Source organism: Raphanus sativus, chromosome 9, assembly GCF_000801105.2.
Source record: "Raphanus sativus cultivar WK10039 chromosome 9, ASM80110v3, whole genome shotgun sequence".
In the NCBI taxonomy this organism is placed as follows: domain Eukaryota; kingdom Viridiplantae; phylum Streptophyta; class Magnoliopsida; order Brassicales; family Brassicaceae; genus Raphanus; species Raphanus sativus.
In genome coordinates, this window is record NC_079519.1 from 16,336,425 (window position 1) to 16,355,085 (window position 18,661).

Here is an 18,661-nt window from a genome sequence, read left to right on the forward strand (position 1 = left end):
CCTCAGGTGAAACCAGTTTGTTAAGTCAAAATTCAGATGAGCTTTTAGCTGAAATAAAAGATGCTTCCCTCAGCGATGACGATGCTTCAGTCAGTGATTTTGATGAAGAAGATGACATAAACAACAATGAGGATTATTTTCAGACTGAAGATGTTGATGTTTTAGAGGCAAACAATGAAAATCAAAAAAAATCTGAACTTTTTGTTGGAATGGATTTCAGTTCTGATGAGTCTGCATATAAAGCTTATAGAAAGTAGGGAGGCGATCATGGTTTCAACATAAGGAGACAAAGGACTGTGAAAAGAAACAACAAGCTAGTAAGAATGGTTTATGTATGCTCAAAAAAGGGGTTTAGGCAGGAACCTAAGGTCAATAAACCTCATTCACGACGAACCACAAGGTGTGGTTGTAAAGCTCGCATGTCTTGCTACCTTCAGATTAACGGAAGATATAAGATTGTCACTTTTGAGCCGAATCATAACCATGATTTAGTGAGGACACCAATGAAGCATTTGTTGAAGAGTAACTGAGCAATGTCTATCTCTCAAAAACAACATGCTAATGATGCTGATATGTTAGGAATTTCAGCAAAGGCGACCGTTGAAATGATGAGCAGAGAAGTTGGGAGACAAGCGAATCTGGGTTTTATGGATAAAGACCTACGCAATTACATATACCGTAAGCGAATGGCAGAAATGAAAAAGGGAGATGCTGGAGCGGTTTTGGAGTACTTTCAAAAAAAGAAAGAGGATAATGCATCTTTCTTTTACTCAATTCAACTTGATGAGGACGATATGATCACTAATATCTTCTGGGCAGATGATCGGTCAATTGGTGATTACAATCTTTTTGGAGATGTCGTTTGCTTTGATACGACTTACAAGACCAATGAATATGATAGACCGTTTGCTCCATTTGTCGGGGTCAATCATCATAAGCAAACTATTGTGTTTGTTGCTGCTCTCTTATATGATGAACCCATAGAATCTTTTGAGTGGCTTTTTCAGGCTTTTGAGTGGCTTTTTCAGGCTTTTCTTGGAGTAATGTCTGGAAAACAACCGCAAACAATTCTTACAGACCAATGTGTAGCAATGGCAAATGCAATAGAAAAAGTGTTCCCTGAAACAAAACATAGGTTATGTGTTTAGCATATTTACCAGAACGCTGCCAAGAGGTTGAGCCATGTATTTCATGGACCGAACCAGTTTGCCACAGACTTTAGAAAATGTGTAGATGACCATGAGAATGAAGTAGAGTGGTTATCAGCATGGAGTGCAATGCTTGAGAAGCATGGATTGACAGAGAATAAATGGTTGAAGGATTTGTTTGAGCTGAGAGAAAAATGGGCAAGGGTATATGGTCGTCAAAGTTTTATAGTGAAAGTATGAACAATATTTTGAAAAAATACTTGAAGAGCAGTTATAACTTGTTGCACTTCTTTAAACACTACGAGAGAGTGTTGGATGATAGGCGATTTAAAGAATTAACTGCTGACTTCGGTATGATGCATAACTCGCCGGTATTATCAGCTCCTGTAGAAATGTTGCAACATGCAGTGGACGTGTATACACCAGAAGTCTTTACCTTGTTCCAGAAGCAATACACAGCTATCGGTGATTATGTTGCCAAACGGGTCAATAAGTCTGAGATGACAAGTGCTGAATACAATGTATCTTTTCGTGGTGTTGGAAAAAATCATTTGGTTAACTATGATGCTGCAAATGAAACGATACATTGTAGTTGCATGAAATTTTCTTTTGCTGGAGTCTTATGTCGTCATGCATTAAAAGTGTTGGCCAAGAAGGATGTTAGGAGAATTCCACCTATCTACATTCTGAATCGATGGAGTAAAGAGGCTAAAGCACGAACCATATCTTTTTATCATTCAGCGACACCCAATGACACAGTGAATGAATCAATCGGAAAGTGCTATAGTCATATATGTCGTACTTTCCGTGAGATAGCATCTGTTTCTGCTGAACATACAGAACTGACATTGTGTGCAGATGAAGCTGCCATTCAGTTGCTTGAAAATTGATGGAAAAGAAAAAGGAACTTGTGAAAGCTGATAAATGGATGCTCCATACTTCAGATTTTGAACTTGTGGAAGAGGAAGAAGAAGAAGTTCTAAATGCACGTGGAATAAAAAGAAAAAATCCTCCTGGACGACCAAGAACCCAAAAAGTCAGACGCCATGGTCGATATTTGAGTGTTCTTGAAAAGCCTTCTACTAAATCAAAATCATCTAATAATGCTACAGCGAAAAAGAAGTTGACATTTCAGGTATTAGATATTTTTTTCCATTTTTTTATCGAATTTGAGGATCTTAATCAATATATATATCAGGACTGAAGTCTTCTTCCTGATACCCAGTTATCTGATGCTGCCAATAGTCCGACCTTATACAATGAACCTTCTTTTTCACAACTGCTTCAGGTTAGTACTTCATTCTTTATACTATTTATATTTGAGTTTTTCTCTCATTTTTTTTAATTTTTTTATGTCTCAGATTTTGTAGGGATTTGACAAGAGCTTTGATGGATCATCGTAAAACTCTGTTATTTTATATGTGAAAGCAAGTTCTAATTATGTTTTGTTTTTGTTCTTACTTTTGGTGTTTCTAGCATACTATTTTTTTACATCTATTATTATCGTCAATCTTCATCATTTAACTACTATATTCATGTTCAGCTTCAACGTCCGTTGAACCTTTAGTAAAGCATACACAGTGCCCCCTAATACTTCATAGACTACTCTATTCTTGTTTTGAATATGTTTGTATGTGAAGAGGATGACATAATTAATGCTGAGCCACTGTCTTATATATCACCCAAATTTTCTGCAGCTATATATAGAACAGAGTCTCAGTCCACGATACCATCTCCTTAACGAGTTAGGGTCAGGCATAGGCTTAAGCTTTTTAGTTATCTCTTCAGTCTACTACTTATTTGTGATTTTAGGTAGTTATCTGCTTGCATAAGCTAATTTTTAAGGTTGTGTACCTGTTTCAAATGCATCAGTTTTACAGATATATATGACATCAAGATATAAAACCAAAAGAAAACAACTCAACTACTCTCAGCCAGCCTCTCCATCATCTCATCTTTGCTTCTCTTGTTCACTCACTCTCTGATTTAGTTCTAACACTCAATCTGTTTTGTCTTGTGTTTCATTATTAGACAGGGACACACTCTCTCTTTACTCTCTCCCTTGTTTGTTCTCTTGTTCTTGTAGAGAGAGAAGAAAATAATTTTTGTATGTCTAAGTGGTTTCTTTCTCCAACTTTTTCTTATTAGAATTGTATAATAATCTTATAATAGTCTTTTTTGACTTCTTCCTCATTGTTATCACGCTTCTTCTTCACACTTCCGTTTCTTGCGCATCAAGTTTCTTCTTCTTCCTCCTTCTTTGTATCTAGTTCTCTGTTATTCTTCTTTGTTCTTCTTCTTGGGCACTTCTTCGTAGATCCACTTCGTTTGTAGTTTTAATCAAAGTTCAATTCCAACAAAAACTTATTTTTCACCTTGATGCTCTTCTTCTTCTCCATCTCCTTCCTTGTTTGATAATTTTTCCAAAAGTACAAAATCTAGTCTGGTTCAGGTCATGGATGAACATGGTTTGATTTGGTTTGGAGAGGAGAAATCGAAATATGATTTATATAATCAGAGACTCAATTTGACAAACCTTTGTACTCCTGTAAGCGATGAAGAGAAGAGTCGATGGACTACGGCGTTAAGTTAATTGACGTCTTTTTTAAGCGATTTTCCTTATTTTTTTCTTTAAGTTTTACTTTTTTTTTACTAATCCTATGTGGCAGTTTAATTGGTGTATTGAGGTGAGGTGAATTAGAGGAGTTCACCTCAGGGGTGAATACAAGTATTGTTCATCCACTAACGTGTCTTTTTCAGAAGTTGTTGGGAGTGAGCCATCACATTCATTGCCGGTGTTGTCGTCGACCTTCTTGTTTAACGAGAGAGCAAGAAACAATTTGATCAATGATGGCATCTATTCTCCAACTTATAGCAAGAAACAATTTGTGGCATTACAAAGGAAAAAACAAAAAAAAATGATTGTGCGAACTGACACGTGGCTGCTTGTGATTGGAAGAAGAAGTTTGTTACAAGAAGTTTTGCATCATCATCTTTATCATCGAAAAAAATCATAAAATTTATTACAATTTTTTTGTGGTTGCTATAATTTTCCTGTAAATTTTCAGAGAAAATTCCTCAATTGTTGTTGTAGAACCACTTCTTCTTCTATAAATTCTTCACACATTGAGAGTTGGTTTGGCGTTTTATGAATATGATTCCAAAATTATTATTCATCATCTTCTCCATTACAATTTATCTGTATCAGTGGTATCAGAGCCATTTGCATCCTCGAATCAATGGCAGGCATTGAGTTCCAAGTCTCGAAAGTGTTTCATGTGGTTTGCGTCCATGGATCTCAGCTTTAGAGGATCAGTTTGCTCAGGATGAGTAGTCCGATATGAACAAATTAGCTTTAAATGTGTATCTTATCAGAGGTAAAGCAGACGCATTTGTTCATAGACGACAAGAGTATAAGTATTTATATACTTGGGAAGATTTAAAGTATAGTTTTCTACGGATGTTTGGTGAACCTGACGATCCGGAACGGATCTGATTGCTGGCAGAGAGGGAAAAATCGAAGCAAAATAGGAGATTAGCAGCTATGATCACAAACATTGATGCAATTCAAGAGATGCCGATGACTAATCCTATTGTTTCGGAATCGCAAGAGAAAACCGCATCAGTTCCAGCAAATAATATGTTCAGAGAGAGTGAAGGGCGTGTGAACAGTGATTCAATGTTAGTTCCCGATGGCATTCTACTAGGGAAACCAATTCATGAAACAGAAATGGAGTTCAAAACCGAGTTACAAAACTCTCTTTTGGAACCAAGCCGTAGAGTAAAGAAATTGCAATCTGCCTTGCCTAGTAATAGTAGGTCACAGCTTCTCATTAATTTACATAATGATCATAAACTTGGTGTTTGGACTGCTCCAAAAGTACACCAAATATATATTTTAGATGTGAATAAGAGAGAGGAACTGATTCAAAAGGCAGTAGAAGGTGTTGAGTTTGTTGCACACCATATGTTTAATCAATTGTTGCTAAGAGTTTGTAGAAAGATGAAACACATGAAGTGTCAGAAAAAAATTGGAGTGTCAAGTATTGGAGAAAATGTTTGTGAGAGGAAAGAAAAAGCAAGAACAGTCGAAGCTAAGAAAACTACTCAAATCATGGAAATTAAAACTCAAAGTCAAGGTTATCAAGAACATCTTTAAGGAAGGAGAAGGTCATGAGTGTCTCAATGAAGGAGTTATTGTAAGCCTGAAGAGTAAATTGAAACGTCAGGATGATACAATATTCCTAAAGCAATGTCACAGTGAAGGCAAGAAATCCTTTGAGCTCATACCGAGTATGCATTTGGTTCAAATGAGACACTACATGAGCTAGCTGTGGTACCAAACTCATCTATCTATTATGAAGTTCCGCTTGTGACTTTCAACAAGGAAACACTACATATACATCACCTGCTCCAGAAATTGTCTCTGAGAGGAAAGAAAGTGCAGAAACAATCTAAGCAAAAGAAACTTCTCAAGTCTTGGAGATTCAAATTCAAACAGATAATTGAAGAGGCAATAAGGGTTTTGGAAATATTACAGGCTGTGGTAGAAGGGTTACAGTTTGATTTGATGAGTTTTAAGGCCATCAAAGAGCAGCATGGGTTATGGAGCTTAGCTTCAGAATGTATGGTTGAGGATAAGCTGCAGAACTTTTATACTGAGATGTGGCTGATGGACACTGTGAAGTGGATATGTGATAAAGTTTCTCATGGTTTTGTAGTATATGACGTGTTCCATTTGCAACGACCACCCGACTCAGTGTTCACTCGAGCAAATGGTTGCGGTTCAAAGGAAGGGAGATTTGTTACGAATAAATAGAGTGTTGAGTATGTGGCAGTACGAAGGAAGGAACAAGAGAATGATTGTGTGAACTGACATTTGGCTGCTTGTGATTGGAAGAAGAATTTTGTTACAAGATAAAAGAAGCTCTGCAACGTCTTCTTCATCATCGAAAAAGATCATAAAGTTTGTTATAATTTACTTTTTCTTTTCTCTGTGGTTACTATGATTTTCTGAGAAAATTCCTCAATTGTTGTTCTAGAACCGCTTCTACTTCTAAGTGTTTTACACATTGAGAGTTGGTTTGGCGTTTTATAAACGTGATTCCAAAGTTACTATTCATCACTACTCCAATACAGTTTATATGTATCAATACCCTTTCCTCTGTATCAGCTTTCAGTATCAAAGGTTTGTCACATCTTCACCAGAGATGAAAGCATAGCGAAAATTTTAGCGAATCTGGTACATAATCTTTGTTAAAACACTTCTCTATATGAGAAACTTCAACTCTGCTGAGTCTAACCAAATCACCAAAACTTAATCGAACAATTCAAAAGCTTAATCAGATTTTAGATACTCTGCCTTTATCCTCTAAGTAAGTAGAGATTAACTCTTATCGAACTAAGACTCGAGTATAACCAGAGAAGAGCAGACAGACTTTTGATATCAAACGAGACTTGATATTTTTTGTGAGAAGAAAAGGTGTTTAGAAAACTAAAAGGATCCATAACAGAATTTTATTATCCACAACTGGAAAAGAAAGGACGATGAATAAACAATCAGACAAGCCGAAGATAGATCCAAACTAGGTCGGAATGAAAAAAAAAAAAAGGTGGTGACTGGCAGCAAATATTCTCACCAGCCATCGAACAATAATGGGGTTTTTGATTTGATATGTCGTTCCATGTGATATTACGTGTATACGCACACCAATTAACCTAATGTGCACACTACCACAATCGAATAGTATGTCGATGTAGCACTTTAGGATCGAATCCACCGAGACCAACTCTTACACTTTATTTCTATTGGATCAATACTTAGCTAAACAATGATGGAGTTTTGAGAATGAGGTTTTGTGAGAAACAAGTTAATAGATGAATAATACTGCATAAATATAACAGAAACAAAGAGAAAGTTCAGGATGATCTTCTCTAAAACGAGAGAGAGAGAGAGATCCTTCTCTCTTTACAAGGTATGAAATCACAAAGCAAGTCTCCAATGGTTTCTTCTAAGAAAAATCGCATAGAATGATAATGAGAAACATAAAAATATGATATATCAAAGCCACAGGCGGCTGGGAGAGAAAAAAAGGATAATTAGGGCAAATCCCGAGATGTTGTATTTTCCTTATTCGTCGGGAACAGCCACGAGATCACTCCGTCTGCTTGTTCTGCTTGATCGGGAACAGTCATCAGACTGTTCTACGTGAAAATTACCAAACTGCACTAATTTCTACCTCTTTTGCTCCAACAGGTCCATCTCCCATCCAGTGCAACTCCAGAGTAATGACTCGAAAAGGACTAGAAAGACTCGATAAAGACTTGAAAACCAATTAGAAAACATATATACAATGATGTATAAAACACCATATATCAATTCCCCCAGAATTAGATCCTTATTTGTCCTCGAACAAGACCAAGTATCAAGAACAGGGAGAAAGGTTTGAAAGTGTGGAAACTCTCCTATTCTCAGCAACCATACCTTAACCACGAATCTCTGAACCATACAAGCAGCAAACTAGGACAGCACACCCTTACCAGAAGCCCACTGACTGCTGTTCAAAAATCGGCTCTATACTCTACATCTCAAACCTGAAAAAGCAACACTATTGAGACAGAACTCCCTACATTCATTTAAGAGCAGCGTGAGCTTCTCATTACAGGCACTATTCAGGGTAGACGGGCTAGGTGTGGAATAGGCTCATTTTATGGTGGAGTTAAAGAGTGTTTAGGGGCTACCAACTTTTAGTAGTGGATGCAGGATATCGCGCAAAATAGTCGTGAGAGGACGGCTCCATTGATGTCCACAGCCCCTTACTCGTTTTTCTATCTCAGGAGCGACTGTTCTTTTCGTTCGGGAACAATCATCAGACTGCTCCGCTCATCTGTCTGCTCCTCATCCCTTCATATTGATACCTACTCTTTTGCTCGACCTTCCAAATGGCTCATGTATCCTGAATTCTTCTCCTTCTCCATCCCCATATGCTAAATAAATTGAAAAGTAGGTTTTTTTTTATTTTAAAAAGATGGTGGGGTGACGAAGAAGGAGGTAACATGTGATGTTTAGATTGCCACTGGTGGTTCTTCTGGTTCAGATCATTCTGGTTCTCCACCCATGTGTCTTGCACAGCTCATTGGTTATGGAGCGGTTGCTCCCTTAATCTGCTTGTTCTCCTTCTGACTGAATCTGCGCAGCAGTAACGAGTAAGAGGCTGCGTCGATCCTTTCCTCTCCGACCTTTTTGCACATATCTGCACATATAACACTGAAAAACAAATGCATGAAGGTGGAATAAAGGCTAAGGTGCAGGGTGGGAACTAGCTAAAGATGAGCTAGCCACTCAGGAACAACAAAATGGATATAAAGGATAAGAAGTCCTGAGTGTAGTTCTCGTTTCCCTGATCTAGTGCCCATAACAAGAAGAATTTCAGTCAAGATTAGGTTCAAGTTAAGTGGAGTTGAGTCTACCCAATGTAACCTGATCGGCTAAGAACTTCTGGAGAATCAAGTGAGAAATGTCAGGGTGTTCCAGGTCCACATGTGTGTCTTTCGCCACTGCTAAGGTTACTGAATAAGATAACTAAAGCACGAGGTGGTTAGTGATCAACACGGAATAAGGTCCTAATTCCCACAAAATTTTGACTGACTCAATCCTAAAAACTGACTCAAACTGACTCAAAAGAGAAAAACAAAAGAAAGAAACGAGTTAGTAAACGACGAATACCCTCCCCCAGACTTACTTCACAATGTCTCGGTGTGAAAATAAATCAGAGAGAAGGTAAAAACAAGAATATACAATTTTTTTGGTCAAGATACTTACCTAGAGCGGGTGCTCCGAAAAATTATGGGTGTTCTGTCGCCATATTTTCACCTAGACGGTTGTTCTTGGCTCCTGCAGAACAGGGAGCTCCGTTTCTGCAACCCAGAATTTTTCGAAGTATCTCGAATTTTTCTGCTTTTTGACCTGAAACTCAATAAACTAAAACAAAAATAAGCAAACAAAAACAAAACCAAGTTATATTTACACTTACGAGTGGGTTGCCTCCCACCAAGCGCTTGGTTAAAGTCACTAGCTTGACTTGGTGACATGGATCAGTCGGGTTGAGCATGAGGCACTACACGAAAAATCCGTATTAGTAGCACCCGAAAAACGCTATCATAAAGTTTTCATAGCGTTTCGAAGAACGCCGTGACAGCCGCAGCTATAATAGACCCCCCACTTATTGTAGCATATTTTCATGTGCTATAATAAATATACATATTGTAGCGTTAAACGTGTGCTCCTGATTAGTCTTTTTATAACATTGGTTTAGTGTTATAATATATTTTTTCATGACGTTTTTATAAAGCTGTAAAATATGTTATAATGACATAGATATAATGCTATGTTATAACTTCTCATTTATATTTTTAAATTCATAATTATTAATTAAAATTATAATTAATATATTTTAATTCACGTTTTTAAATTTAAAATAAATTCTAATATAACTGGTTTGTGAATAAAATTATTTATTGTTAAAATTTTGGTTTACAAATGTATTGGTTTATTACAAAAACCGGTTTACATACAAATCCTTATTAACTAACCCTAAACCAAACCTAACTAACCCTAACTAAAACACGTTCTTCTTCAATCTCCGCCGCACTCCTCGTTGACGCCGAGACCACCAGCCACGACCACCACGGTTCGATCTGCTCGTCATCTTCCTGCTCCATCCTCTTCCTCCTTGCGTCTCTGTCTGCTCTCCTTCTCCGCCTTTCTTCTTCTTCTTCTTACTCGGCTCCACCACATCCGTCGTTTGTTATGCCTCTGCCTCCGCCTCCGCCTCTTCTCTCCATCTCCGGCTGTTCTTCATCTTCTTTATCTTCTGCTTTTATCCTTGAAACCTAGTTTTCAAAACAAAAACAGAAAAAGATTCAAACTTTCATCAACAGTTTCAGACAGGGAGACAATCCAAATTTGGCACTTCACATCGTAACTACAAGACAGATTAAGAGAAACCCCTTTAAGAAAACAGGAAACTCTGATGAAGAATCATCAGATCACGGATTAAAAGTTTAGCCATATCACCTTCAAGTCTCTGAAATCAGGGCTCTCTTTCCTCAAACGTACATGGTGTGGTCTCGGCGACTCCAAGTGTTTCGTTTCCGACGAGCACTTGAAAAAAAAGGAGATAAAATGTCGAGATCGAGAGAGATAGAGAGAGAGAGAGAGGAAACGAGAAAAGGAGTGAGAAGAAAAAAACAAAAATCATAATAAATGTGTTTAATTGTATCTGTTGGATGCGAGTTAATGAATGGTTGTGAACCATTGATTTGTCTGATCCGTGCCATAAACAAAGTGACCAATAGGAAGAAAGTGTGAGGATAGATAGACAAAATGATTTTGGGCCTTTGATCTAAATCAAAATCAATGGTTCTAAAAAAACAATACAAATTATCTCTCTATTTATTTATAGTTATTTAAACTTTAAATAATTTGATATCATAATTTAAAACTATAAATATAAATTTATTATTTGAATTTTTTGTTGTGTGATATATTTAAATAATAAATTTTAAATTAGATTTATGACTTTATATATAAGGTTTAACTTTGTATGTAAGGTTTAAGTTAGGGTTAAGGGTTTGATATTAGAATTTGTAAAACTAGAATTGAAAAATTAATTGAAAAGTAAAGCTTTATGTAATATAGGTCTGGTGTTTGGAGTTTGAGGTTTAATAGTATATTTAAAATTAAAGTTTGAAAAGATTATATTTGTAGCTTATGATTGTGTTTGAAATTAGACTTAATTTAGGGTTGGGGTTTCATACAGAGAGCTAGAGTAAGTTTAGGGTTTGGGCACTATCTATCCAAATTATATAGTCTGTACTTTTGTTTTAGTTATAATTTTCTACAAATGATTATTTTGAAGTTTATTGGATGTTGGAATTTAGGGCATGTTTAGGGTTTAGATATCAAAGTAAAAAATATTTTGTTTTTTTTCTAATTTATTATCAGTATTAGATTTTCTTTTTATCATATTACTTGTTGTATTATCTTTGGATTTTATGATGATATATTCAAAATTTAGGATTTAGGGTATGTTTAGGGTATAGAATTTGAAATAAAATATTTTTTTTTTCAAATTTATTATTTCACAAATGTTAATTATCACATAAACTGTAGTGCAAAATGTAAATCAAAACATTGCAATTTGATCTATATATGAGAAATTATATTTCATTAATTTTTCAAAACATACATTATTTCATTTGCCAAGTCTAGGAAATCCATCTACAAACCAATGCCTCAACAAGATTTAACATATCAAAATCAAAATCAAAGAAACCTAAGTCATCCTTTGAATTGAATGCAAGTCATTGTGGTCTTCCTCTAATGGAAAGAAAGCACAAAGAAGAAAGTGATCACACGATGGAGTGTTTACTCCATTGCTGCCTTTGTGGTCCTCTTGTTTCTCTAACACAATCAAAAGCTCCTCAATCCTGATCAGTAGTTCCTCTCCATCATCGCATTCATTTCTTCCACAAGCTTAAACCTTTGCTCAAGACTCGCGTAATCTTGCTTCAGGCTCTCGTAATTCTCCATCAGCCAGTGCTATAGCAGCAAGATATTCTTTTATCATTCCAGAAGACGTATCCAGCTTCAACAACAGAAGAAACAAACACCCACAAATCACTCACAAGAGATACATAACTAAACTAAGAGTACGGTACACAGAACTTGACAGTGATTAATGGACATATCTTGGCTGCAATCACGACAACAACAACAAGAAAAAAATATATGTAAAACTGAGAAAAGCTAGCCAGACATAGACTTACGTCTACAGACAAGCTTCAAGTCTCCTCCATGTACTAAAATGAGTAATAAGATATCAACTAATACACTAAAAAAAAGAGGTTTAACATTTACCTTGAGGTGTTGACGATCTTGCAGTTTAGGAACGATGTCTTTGTGTTTCATGTCATCATAAACTTCATCAAATGCAAAAGCAGAAGGATCCTCCTCCACTGTTTTTTATGCTGCTCCTCAGTCTAATTCATCACAACACCCTTTAACTACTTGACATAATCAAAAAGTAAGAAACAGAGTGAGAATGGTAAATGTACTTTTTGCATCAAACTCTGTTTCACTTTGAGTAAACACACATGCTCCACTTCGTCAATGAATCCTTTTGATTCTCTTCAAGAAAGTTCCACACTCTCTTCTCCTTATCATCAGCCATTATCTACTTCATCATCCTCGCAAACGCCTTTGCAGTGAAGTTCCACAAGTAAGGACCTTCAGCATTGGTGACCACCATTGTCGTGAACTCACAAGGCTTCCTGCAGAAAATAACAAAAAAGACCATGTGTAAAGAACTTGACAGTGATACCCACTTAAGCCTGTGTAATATAATAAGACATCAATATAAGAAAGAAGCCGATGAGCAATCAAAATCATGTAAAGCTTCGTTTTTTTTCTTTCTTGGCATCGAAAAATCATACAAGTTCTTACCTTAAGCTACATACATCTATCAATGTGAAATCAAAATCAATACAAACATAATCTATGTAAAGTTGATTTCTTTTGTAGATCTAGATAAACACAACAGGCTATGTGTTAAGAACAACAAGAGAGTTATCAGTGAGACTGGAACCTGAGAGATGCTAAAGTAGAAAACTTGCTTCAGTGATCGAGAGCTGGTGAGAGAGAGAGACGGAGAGACAACGCCAAAGCAGAGAGGGATTAGGGGTTTCGTAATCCTTCTATCCTTGAATCTGAACAGAACAGAAAGCACCTTACTAATAAGCTTCCTGTAACAAGAACACAAAAAAAAAAATCAAGGTATTAATCGAGAGATTTCATCATGGCCGAGAGATAGAGATAAAGAGAAAGAGAAGGGAGGGGGGTTGAATCCAGAGAGATTGAATCGTGAGAGAGGTTGATTATCACGATTCACGGGTTGAATCGAAGAGAGAGGATTGCTGCGAGCGTGATGGTGGTGGTCGCGTTGGCAAAGACGGATCTGAGAAGCGATGGTGGTGGAGGTGGTGAAGAGCGATGGCGGATGGGAGAGATGGCGTTGTGGTGGTGGTGACAAGCGACAGTGTTACCTTCACAGCGACTCTGACAGCAGCTCCTTCGTGGCTTCATCTCCTCCTCCACTAATATTCTTCAATCTCAATTTGAGAAGAATCCAAATCAGGTTAGCAAATAACAAAAAAATATTTCTACCAAAACCAATATTTTGGTGCCAAATGTGATTTTTTCTAAGTATTTGGCGCCCATAAATGTTACAGGGATAAAAATTAGGTTTTTGAGTTTTCCCTTTGTAAAAATCCTGTAAAATATTGTATAGCACTGATTTAATGCTACGATAAAGTAAGATATTCCCGCAAGCCATTTTTAATAGCAGTTTGCAAATTCGTGCTACCGTGATATGCTACCAATACCCATATTTCTTGTAGTGAGGGCTTGTTCCAAAACAAGCTCCACAATTAGACATGTTGAGCTTCAAAACTCTGCTCAACAACCCTTTCACAGCAGCTTCTCCTTTCTCTTTCAGCTCATCAATGAGAATAACTCTGACTTTAGAGAAAGGTTCAGAGGTACCCTTGCACTTTACGTCATACTCAATGGATTTCTCATCACACCAGTGAGGTGTCAAAGTCATAGTAGGATCTCCTTTGACCCTTTTCTTCTGGACTTTCTCTTTCACCCTTGCATTCCCACTGAGTTTCTTGGTATCAGTGTGAGGATCTCCATTCAGGACTTCCTTGAACTCACTGTTTTTACCAAGCTCATTCCTTGGAACAACCTTCAGCTTTTCTCCATTGAACACTGAGATGCAAGAGGCGTGTAGTTTCTGAAATCTGGTGGGAACAGCCTGATAGAAGACATTCTTGTTGATGTGGGAAAAGGAGACTCTCTTATTAGGCATATCAACGATTGCTCCCACTGTAGCCATAAATGTCCTTCCTAAGATCAAAGGCATCTCATGATCCTTGTTCATCTCAACAACCTGAAATTCAGTATGGAGAACACAATCCCCAACTTGGACAGGAAGGTTGCGAATGGTGCCATAAGGAACTGCTCTGCAAGAGTTTGCAAAAGTCAGAGTCACCTGAGAAGGCTCAACCTCAGTAATGCCCAACTTGTCAACAATCGCTTTTGAGACAAGATTCACACAAGATCCGGAGTCATAAAGAGCTTCCTTAAATTCTACTCCAGCAATGGAACATGGAAAAACAAACTTCCCAGGGTCATCAACCTTAGGCAATACCTTCAGTGATGGTGTTAATGCTTCAATAAAGAGAGCCTTAATTTCCTCTCGAGTCTCTCCACTGTTCTTGAAGAACATGTGCAATGGCCGAATCTCCCAAGCTTGTTCAAACGAGATCTTTTGAGGAAGCCTTCTTACCATCTTCCTAAATCCAGCCACATGCTCTGTACTAATGGGATCCATCAGATGTCGAGGTGGAATTGGATAGGGAACCTTAGGAACATAGATTCGCACTGGTGGAATATCAGTAGATCCGTCGGGAGCGGGAGCAGTCGCGGGAGCAGTCACTCTAGAGCTAGCAGACTGCTCTGTTCTCTATTATGCGCCCAGAACAGTCTCAGCGAACAGTTGTTCCGCTTGTTTTTCCTCAGATTTCTCACGTCTCTGCTCGGTTGCATTACAGTGCTCAACCCTAGGATTCATCACACTCTTTCCACGAATGATCTCTTGCTGCCTTTTAACACTCTCAGTTGTTTGAGCAAGCTGTTCATCAATCTTCTTTATGTGGTTTCTCACAGTATCATACTTTGTATTCAGCTCAGTGAACATGTTGTCCATCCTAGTGTTGATGTCTGTGGTAACCTGATTCAGTGTCTTGACCTGAAGTTGCTGGCTCTGGAGCATCTGCTGCATCATGATGTTCAGATTTTTTAGATCATCTGGCGGACTGTTCCCTGCAGTCGGAGCACTCGCGGCTGGAACAGCCTGCTGATTGCTCTGCGGGGTTGTGTTCTGATACCCAGATCCTTGTGCCTGGTTGTTCTGCAGTAGCTGATCGACCTTAGCTGTTAGCTCATCAATTTTATGGGTGTTTACACTGTTCCATTTCTTGGAGCGGTTGCTCTCCTGATTCTCATTGGCTGAGCTAGCTGCCATGTTCTCAATCAGCTTGAGCGCTCCATCAGTGGTCTGAGTCATGAAGTCTCCATTGCTCGAAGAGTTTAGAACACCTTGGTATTTCCAGTCCACCCCATCATAGAAAATGCCCAGGAGGTAATCATCATCAAATCCATGGTGAGGGCATTCTCTCTGGTAGTCATTGAAGCGCTCCCATGCGTCACAAAAAGGCTCATCGTGGAGCTGTCTGAATGAGGTGATCTTATTCCTCAATGCAGCTGTTCTCGCCTTAGAGTAGAAATGGTTGAGGAACGCTGATCGGACCTGTTCCCATGAAGTGAGAGAACCGGTAGAGAGGGAGTTCAACCACCGTGCAGCTTTTCCATCAAGAGAGAATGGGAATAGCATGCACTTGATGTAGTCTGGTGGCACACCATTCGCACGAGTAAAACTGCAGACTTTTTCGAAATTCTCAATATGCTCCATTGGAATTTCTGCAGAGAGACCAGAGAACACTTTTCTCTGCACCAGATCAATCAGAGCAGGCTTCATCTCGAAGTCCTGCCTGGTGCAGAGTGGAGGAACAATGGCAGAGCGCATAGTAGGAATGTTCCGCGGAAGGTTTCTCTCCCTGATTGGAACAGTCTGCGCTGCTTGTTCCTGCCGGGTGAGAGCAGCCTGTTGAGCAGATTGTTCTGCAGCTGCTTGCTGAGCTTGGATGGTCTGCTGCATCTGAAGCATCTGCTGTTGCATCAGTTGCATTGCTGCAGCGAGATCATCCTGTTGGCCGTGATCACCCATGGTGGTGTTGGTTGGCCTTGATTGTTGTCTGTTCTGGTTTTCTAAACCTTGCGATCTCCTGCAACAAAGAGAAAAGAGCAAGTTAGAGGTCTTAGACTAAATAAATAACAGAAAAATAAAGGTAAAAAAAAGATGGTCCCCGGCAACGGCGCCAAATTGATATTACGTGTATACGCACACCAATTAACCTAATGTGTACACTATCACAATCGAATGGTATGTCGATGTAGCACTTTAGGATCGAATCCACAGAGACCAACTCTTACACTTTATTTCTATTGGATCAATACTTAGCTAAAACAATGATGGGGTTTTAAGAATGAGGTTTCGTGAGAAACAAGTAACAAGATTAATTAAAGTACGCAAATTAAAAAGAAGCCAGCCTAGGGTTACTCATCGGGTGTTAAAACTTATGAGCCAAACAATTATTCAAGCGCTAATAAGAACAGGTCTAGAACTCGGATCACTCAAGTATAACAGCCCACTGTCGTGGTACTGCTCCCTATGCTGATCGATCTCACCATCTAACTGTCGTTGAGGTGAGAAGCGATCGCAAGCAATAGAGATCAGGTCCGATAGGTTCACAAAACACCCTAATTTCTACTTTCGCTGATTAGGGATGCAATGCTCATTCATAACATGTCTAGCAACCTAAGCACTTTTGATGATCAGATTAAACCTATGATCTAACATTAAGCGGCCAGTTTAATGCAAGCAGTAAGAATGGTTATGAATGAAGACAATCGAGTGATTCACTTATCTATGTTTAGCTCACGAAATCAAAACCCTAGAACCCTAGACAAGCTAGCCGACTACTCAGCCATGAACAGAGAAAGCACATAGTTCATAGATGAATAATACTGCATAAATATAACAGAAACAAAGAGAGGGTTCATGATGATCTTCTCTAAAACGAGAGAGAGAGAGAGAGAGAGAGAGAGAGAGAGAGATCCTTCTCCCTTTACAAGGTATGAAATCACAAAGCAAGTCTCCAATGGTTTCTTCTCTGAAAAATAGCGTAGAATGATAATGAGAAACATAAAAATATGATATATCAAAGCCACAGGCGGCTGGGAGAGAAAAAGAGGATAATTAGGACAAATCCCGAGATGTTGTATTTTCCTTATTCGTCGGGAACAACCACGGGATCACTCCGTCTGCTTGTTCTGCTTGATCGGGAACAGTCATCAGACTGTTCTACGTGAAAATCACCAAACTGCACTAATTTCTACCTCTTTTGCTCCAACAGGTCCATCTCCCATCCAGTGCAACTCCAGACCTGTAATGACTCGAAAAAGACTAGAAAGACTCGATAAAGACTTGAAAACCAATTAGAAAAGATATATACAATGATGTATAAAACACCATATATCACCATGTTCCATTGCTGGAGTAGAATTTAAGGAATCTCTTTGTGACTCCGGATCTTGTGTGAATCTTGTCTCAAAAGCGATTGTAGACAAGTTGGGCATTACTGAGGTTGAGCCTTCTCAGGTGACTTTGAATTTTGCAAACTCTTCCAGAGCAGTTCCTTATGGCACCATTCGCAACCTTCCTGTCCAAGTTGGGGACTGTGTTCTCTATACTGAATTTCAGGTTGTTGAGATGAACAAGGATCATGAGATGCCTTTGATCTTAGGAAGGACATTTATGGCTACAGTGGGAGAAATCGTTGATATGCCTAATAAGAGAGTCTCCTTCTCCCACATCAACAAGAAAGTCTTCTATCAGGCTGTTCCCACCAGATTTCAGAAACTACACGCCTCTTGCATCTCAGTGTTCAGTGGAGAAAAGCTGAAGGTTGTTCCAAGGAAGGAGCTCTGTAAAAACAGTGAGTTCAAGGAAGTTCTGAATGTTGATCCTCACACTGATACCAAGAAACTCAGTGGGAATGCAAGGGTGAAAGAGAAAGTCCAGAAGAAAAGGGTCAAAGGAGATCCTACTTCGACTTTGACACCTCACTGGTGTGATGAGAAATCCATTGAGTATGAGGTAAAGTGCAAGGGTACCTCTAAACCTTTCTCTAAAGTCAGAGTTATTCTCACTGATGATCTGAAAGAGAAAGGAGAAGCTGCTGTGAAAGGGTTGTTGAGCAGAGTTTTGAAGCTGAACATGTTTGATTGTGGAGCTTGTTTTTGAACAAGCCCTCATGCTCAACCCGACTGATCCCTGTCACCAAGTCAAGCTAGTGACTTTAACCAAGCGCTTGGTGGGAGGCAACACATTGTTAAGTGTAAATATAACTTGGTTTTGTTTTTGTTTACTTATTTTTGTTTTAGTTTATTTAGTTTCAGGTCAAAAAACAGAAAAATCTGAGATACTTCGAAAAATTTTGGGTTGCAAAAACGGAGTACATTATTCCCCAGGAGCCAAGAACAACCGCTCCAGGTGAAAATCTGGCGACAGAACAGCCATAATTTTTCGGAGCACCCGCTCCAGGTAAGTATCTCGACCAAAAAAAATTATATTCCTGTTTTCACCTTCTCTCTGATTTATTTTCACACTGAGACGTTGTGAAGTAAGTCTGGGGGAGGGTCTTCGTCGTTTACTAACACTACAAGAAAATAGCTCTATTGCAACAGAAAAATTGCAACATTCATT

At 38.4% G+C, this 18,661-nt stretch overlaps 1 protein-coding gene, 1 long non-coding RNA gene and 1 other non-coding gene across 3 annotated transcripts; 2 read left to right on the forward strand and 1 right to left on the reverse strand.

Moving 5' to 3' along the window:
* The first annotated feature begins 533 nt into the window (after nucleotides 1-533).
* On the forward strand, nucleotides 534-2,038 carry LOC108833413 (protein FAR1-RELATED SEQUENCE 5-like). Its single transcript, XM_018606840.1, has 3 exons — nucleotides 534-1,040; nucleotides 1,161-1,352; nucleotides 1,415-2,038. The coding sequence occupies exons 1-3, from the start codon at nucleotides 534-536 to the stop codon at nucleotides 2,036-2,038; spliced, it is 1,323 nt and encodes a 440-aa protein (XP_018462342.1).
* A 9,337-nt stretch (nucleotides 2,039-11,375) lies between these two features.
* Nucleotides 11,376-13,435, reverse strand: LOC108833416 (uncharacterized). Its single transcript, XR_001946690.2, has 4 exons — nucleotides 12,797-13,435; nucleotides 12,267-12,482; nucleotides 12,070-12,191; nucleotides 11,376-11,797 (listed from the first exon to the last, which is right to left on the reverse strand). It is a non-coding gene; the product is annotated as an uncharacterized LOC108833416 (long non-coding RNA).
* Nucleotides 13,436-15,428: 1,993 nt separating this feature from the next.
* Nucleotides 15,429-15,535, forward strand: LOC130500481 (small nucleolar RNA R71). Its single transcript, XR_008939105.1, has one exon. It is a non-coding gene; the product is annotated as a small nucleolar RNA R71 (small nucleolar RNA).
* The last annotated feature ends 3,126 nt before the right edge of the window (nucleotides 15,536-18,661 follow it).

Bases quoted from the DNA above. Each gene is read 5' to 3' on its own strand.
- LOC108833413 (XM_018606840.1), top strand. From the start codon at position 534: ATGTCTATCTCTCAAAAACAACATGCTAATGATGCTGATATGTTAGGA. The intron at 1,041-1,160 runs GTAATGTCTGGA...CATATTTACCAG, and splicing joins TTTTTCAGGCTTTTCTTGGA to AACGCTGCCAAGAGGTTGAG. The intron at 1,353-1,414 runs GTATATGGTCGT...AAATACTTGAAG, and splicing joins TGAGAGAAAAATGGGCAAGG to AGCAGTTATAACTTGTTGCA.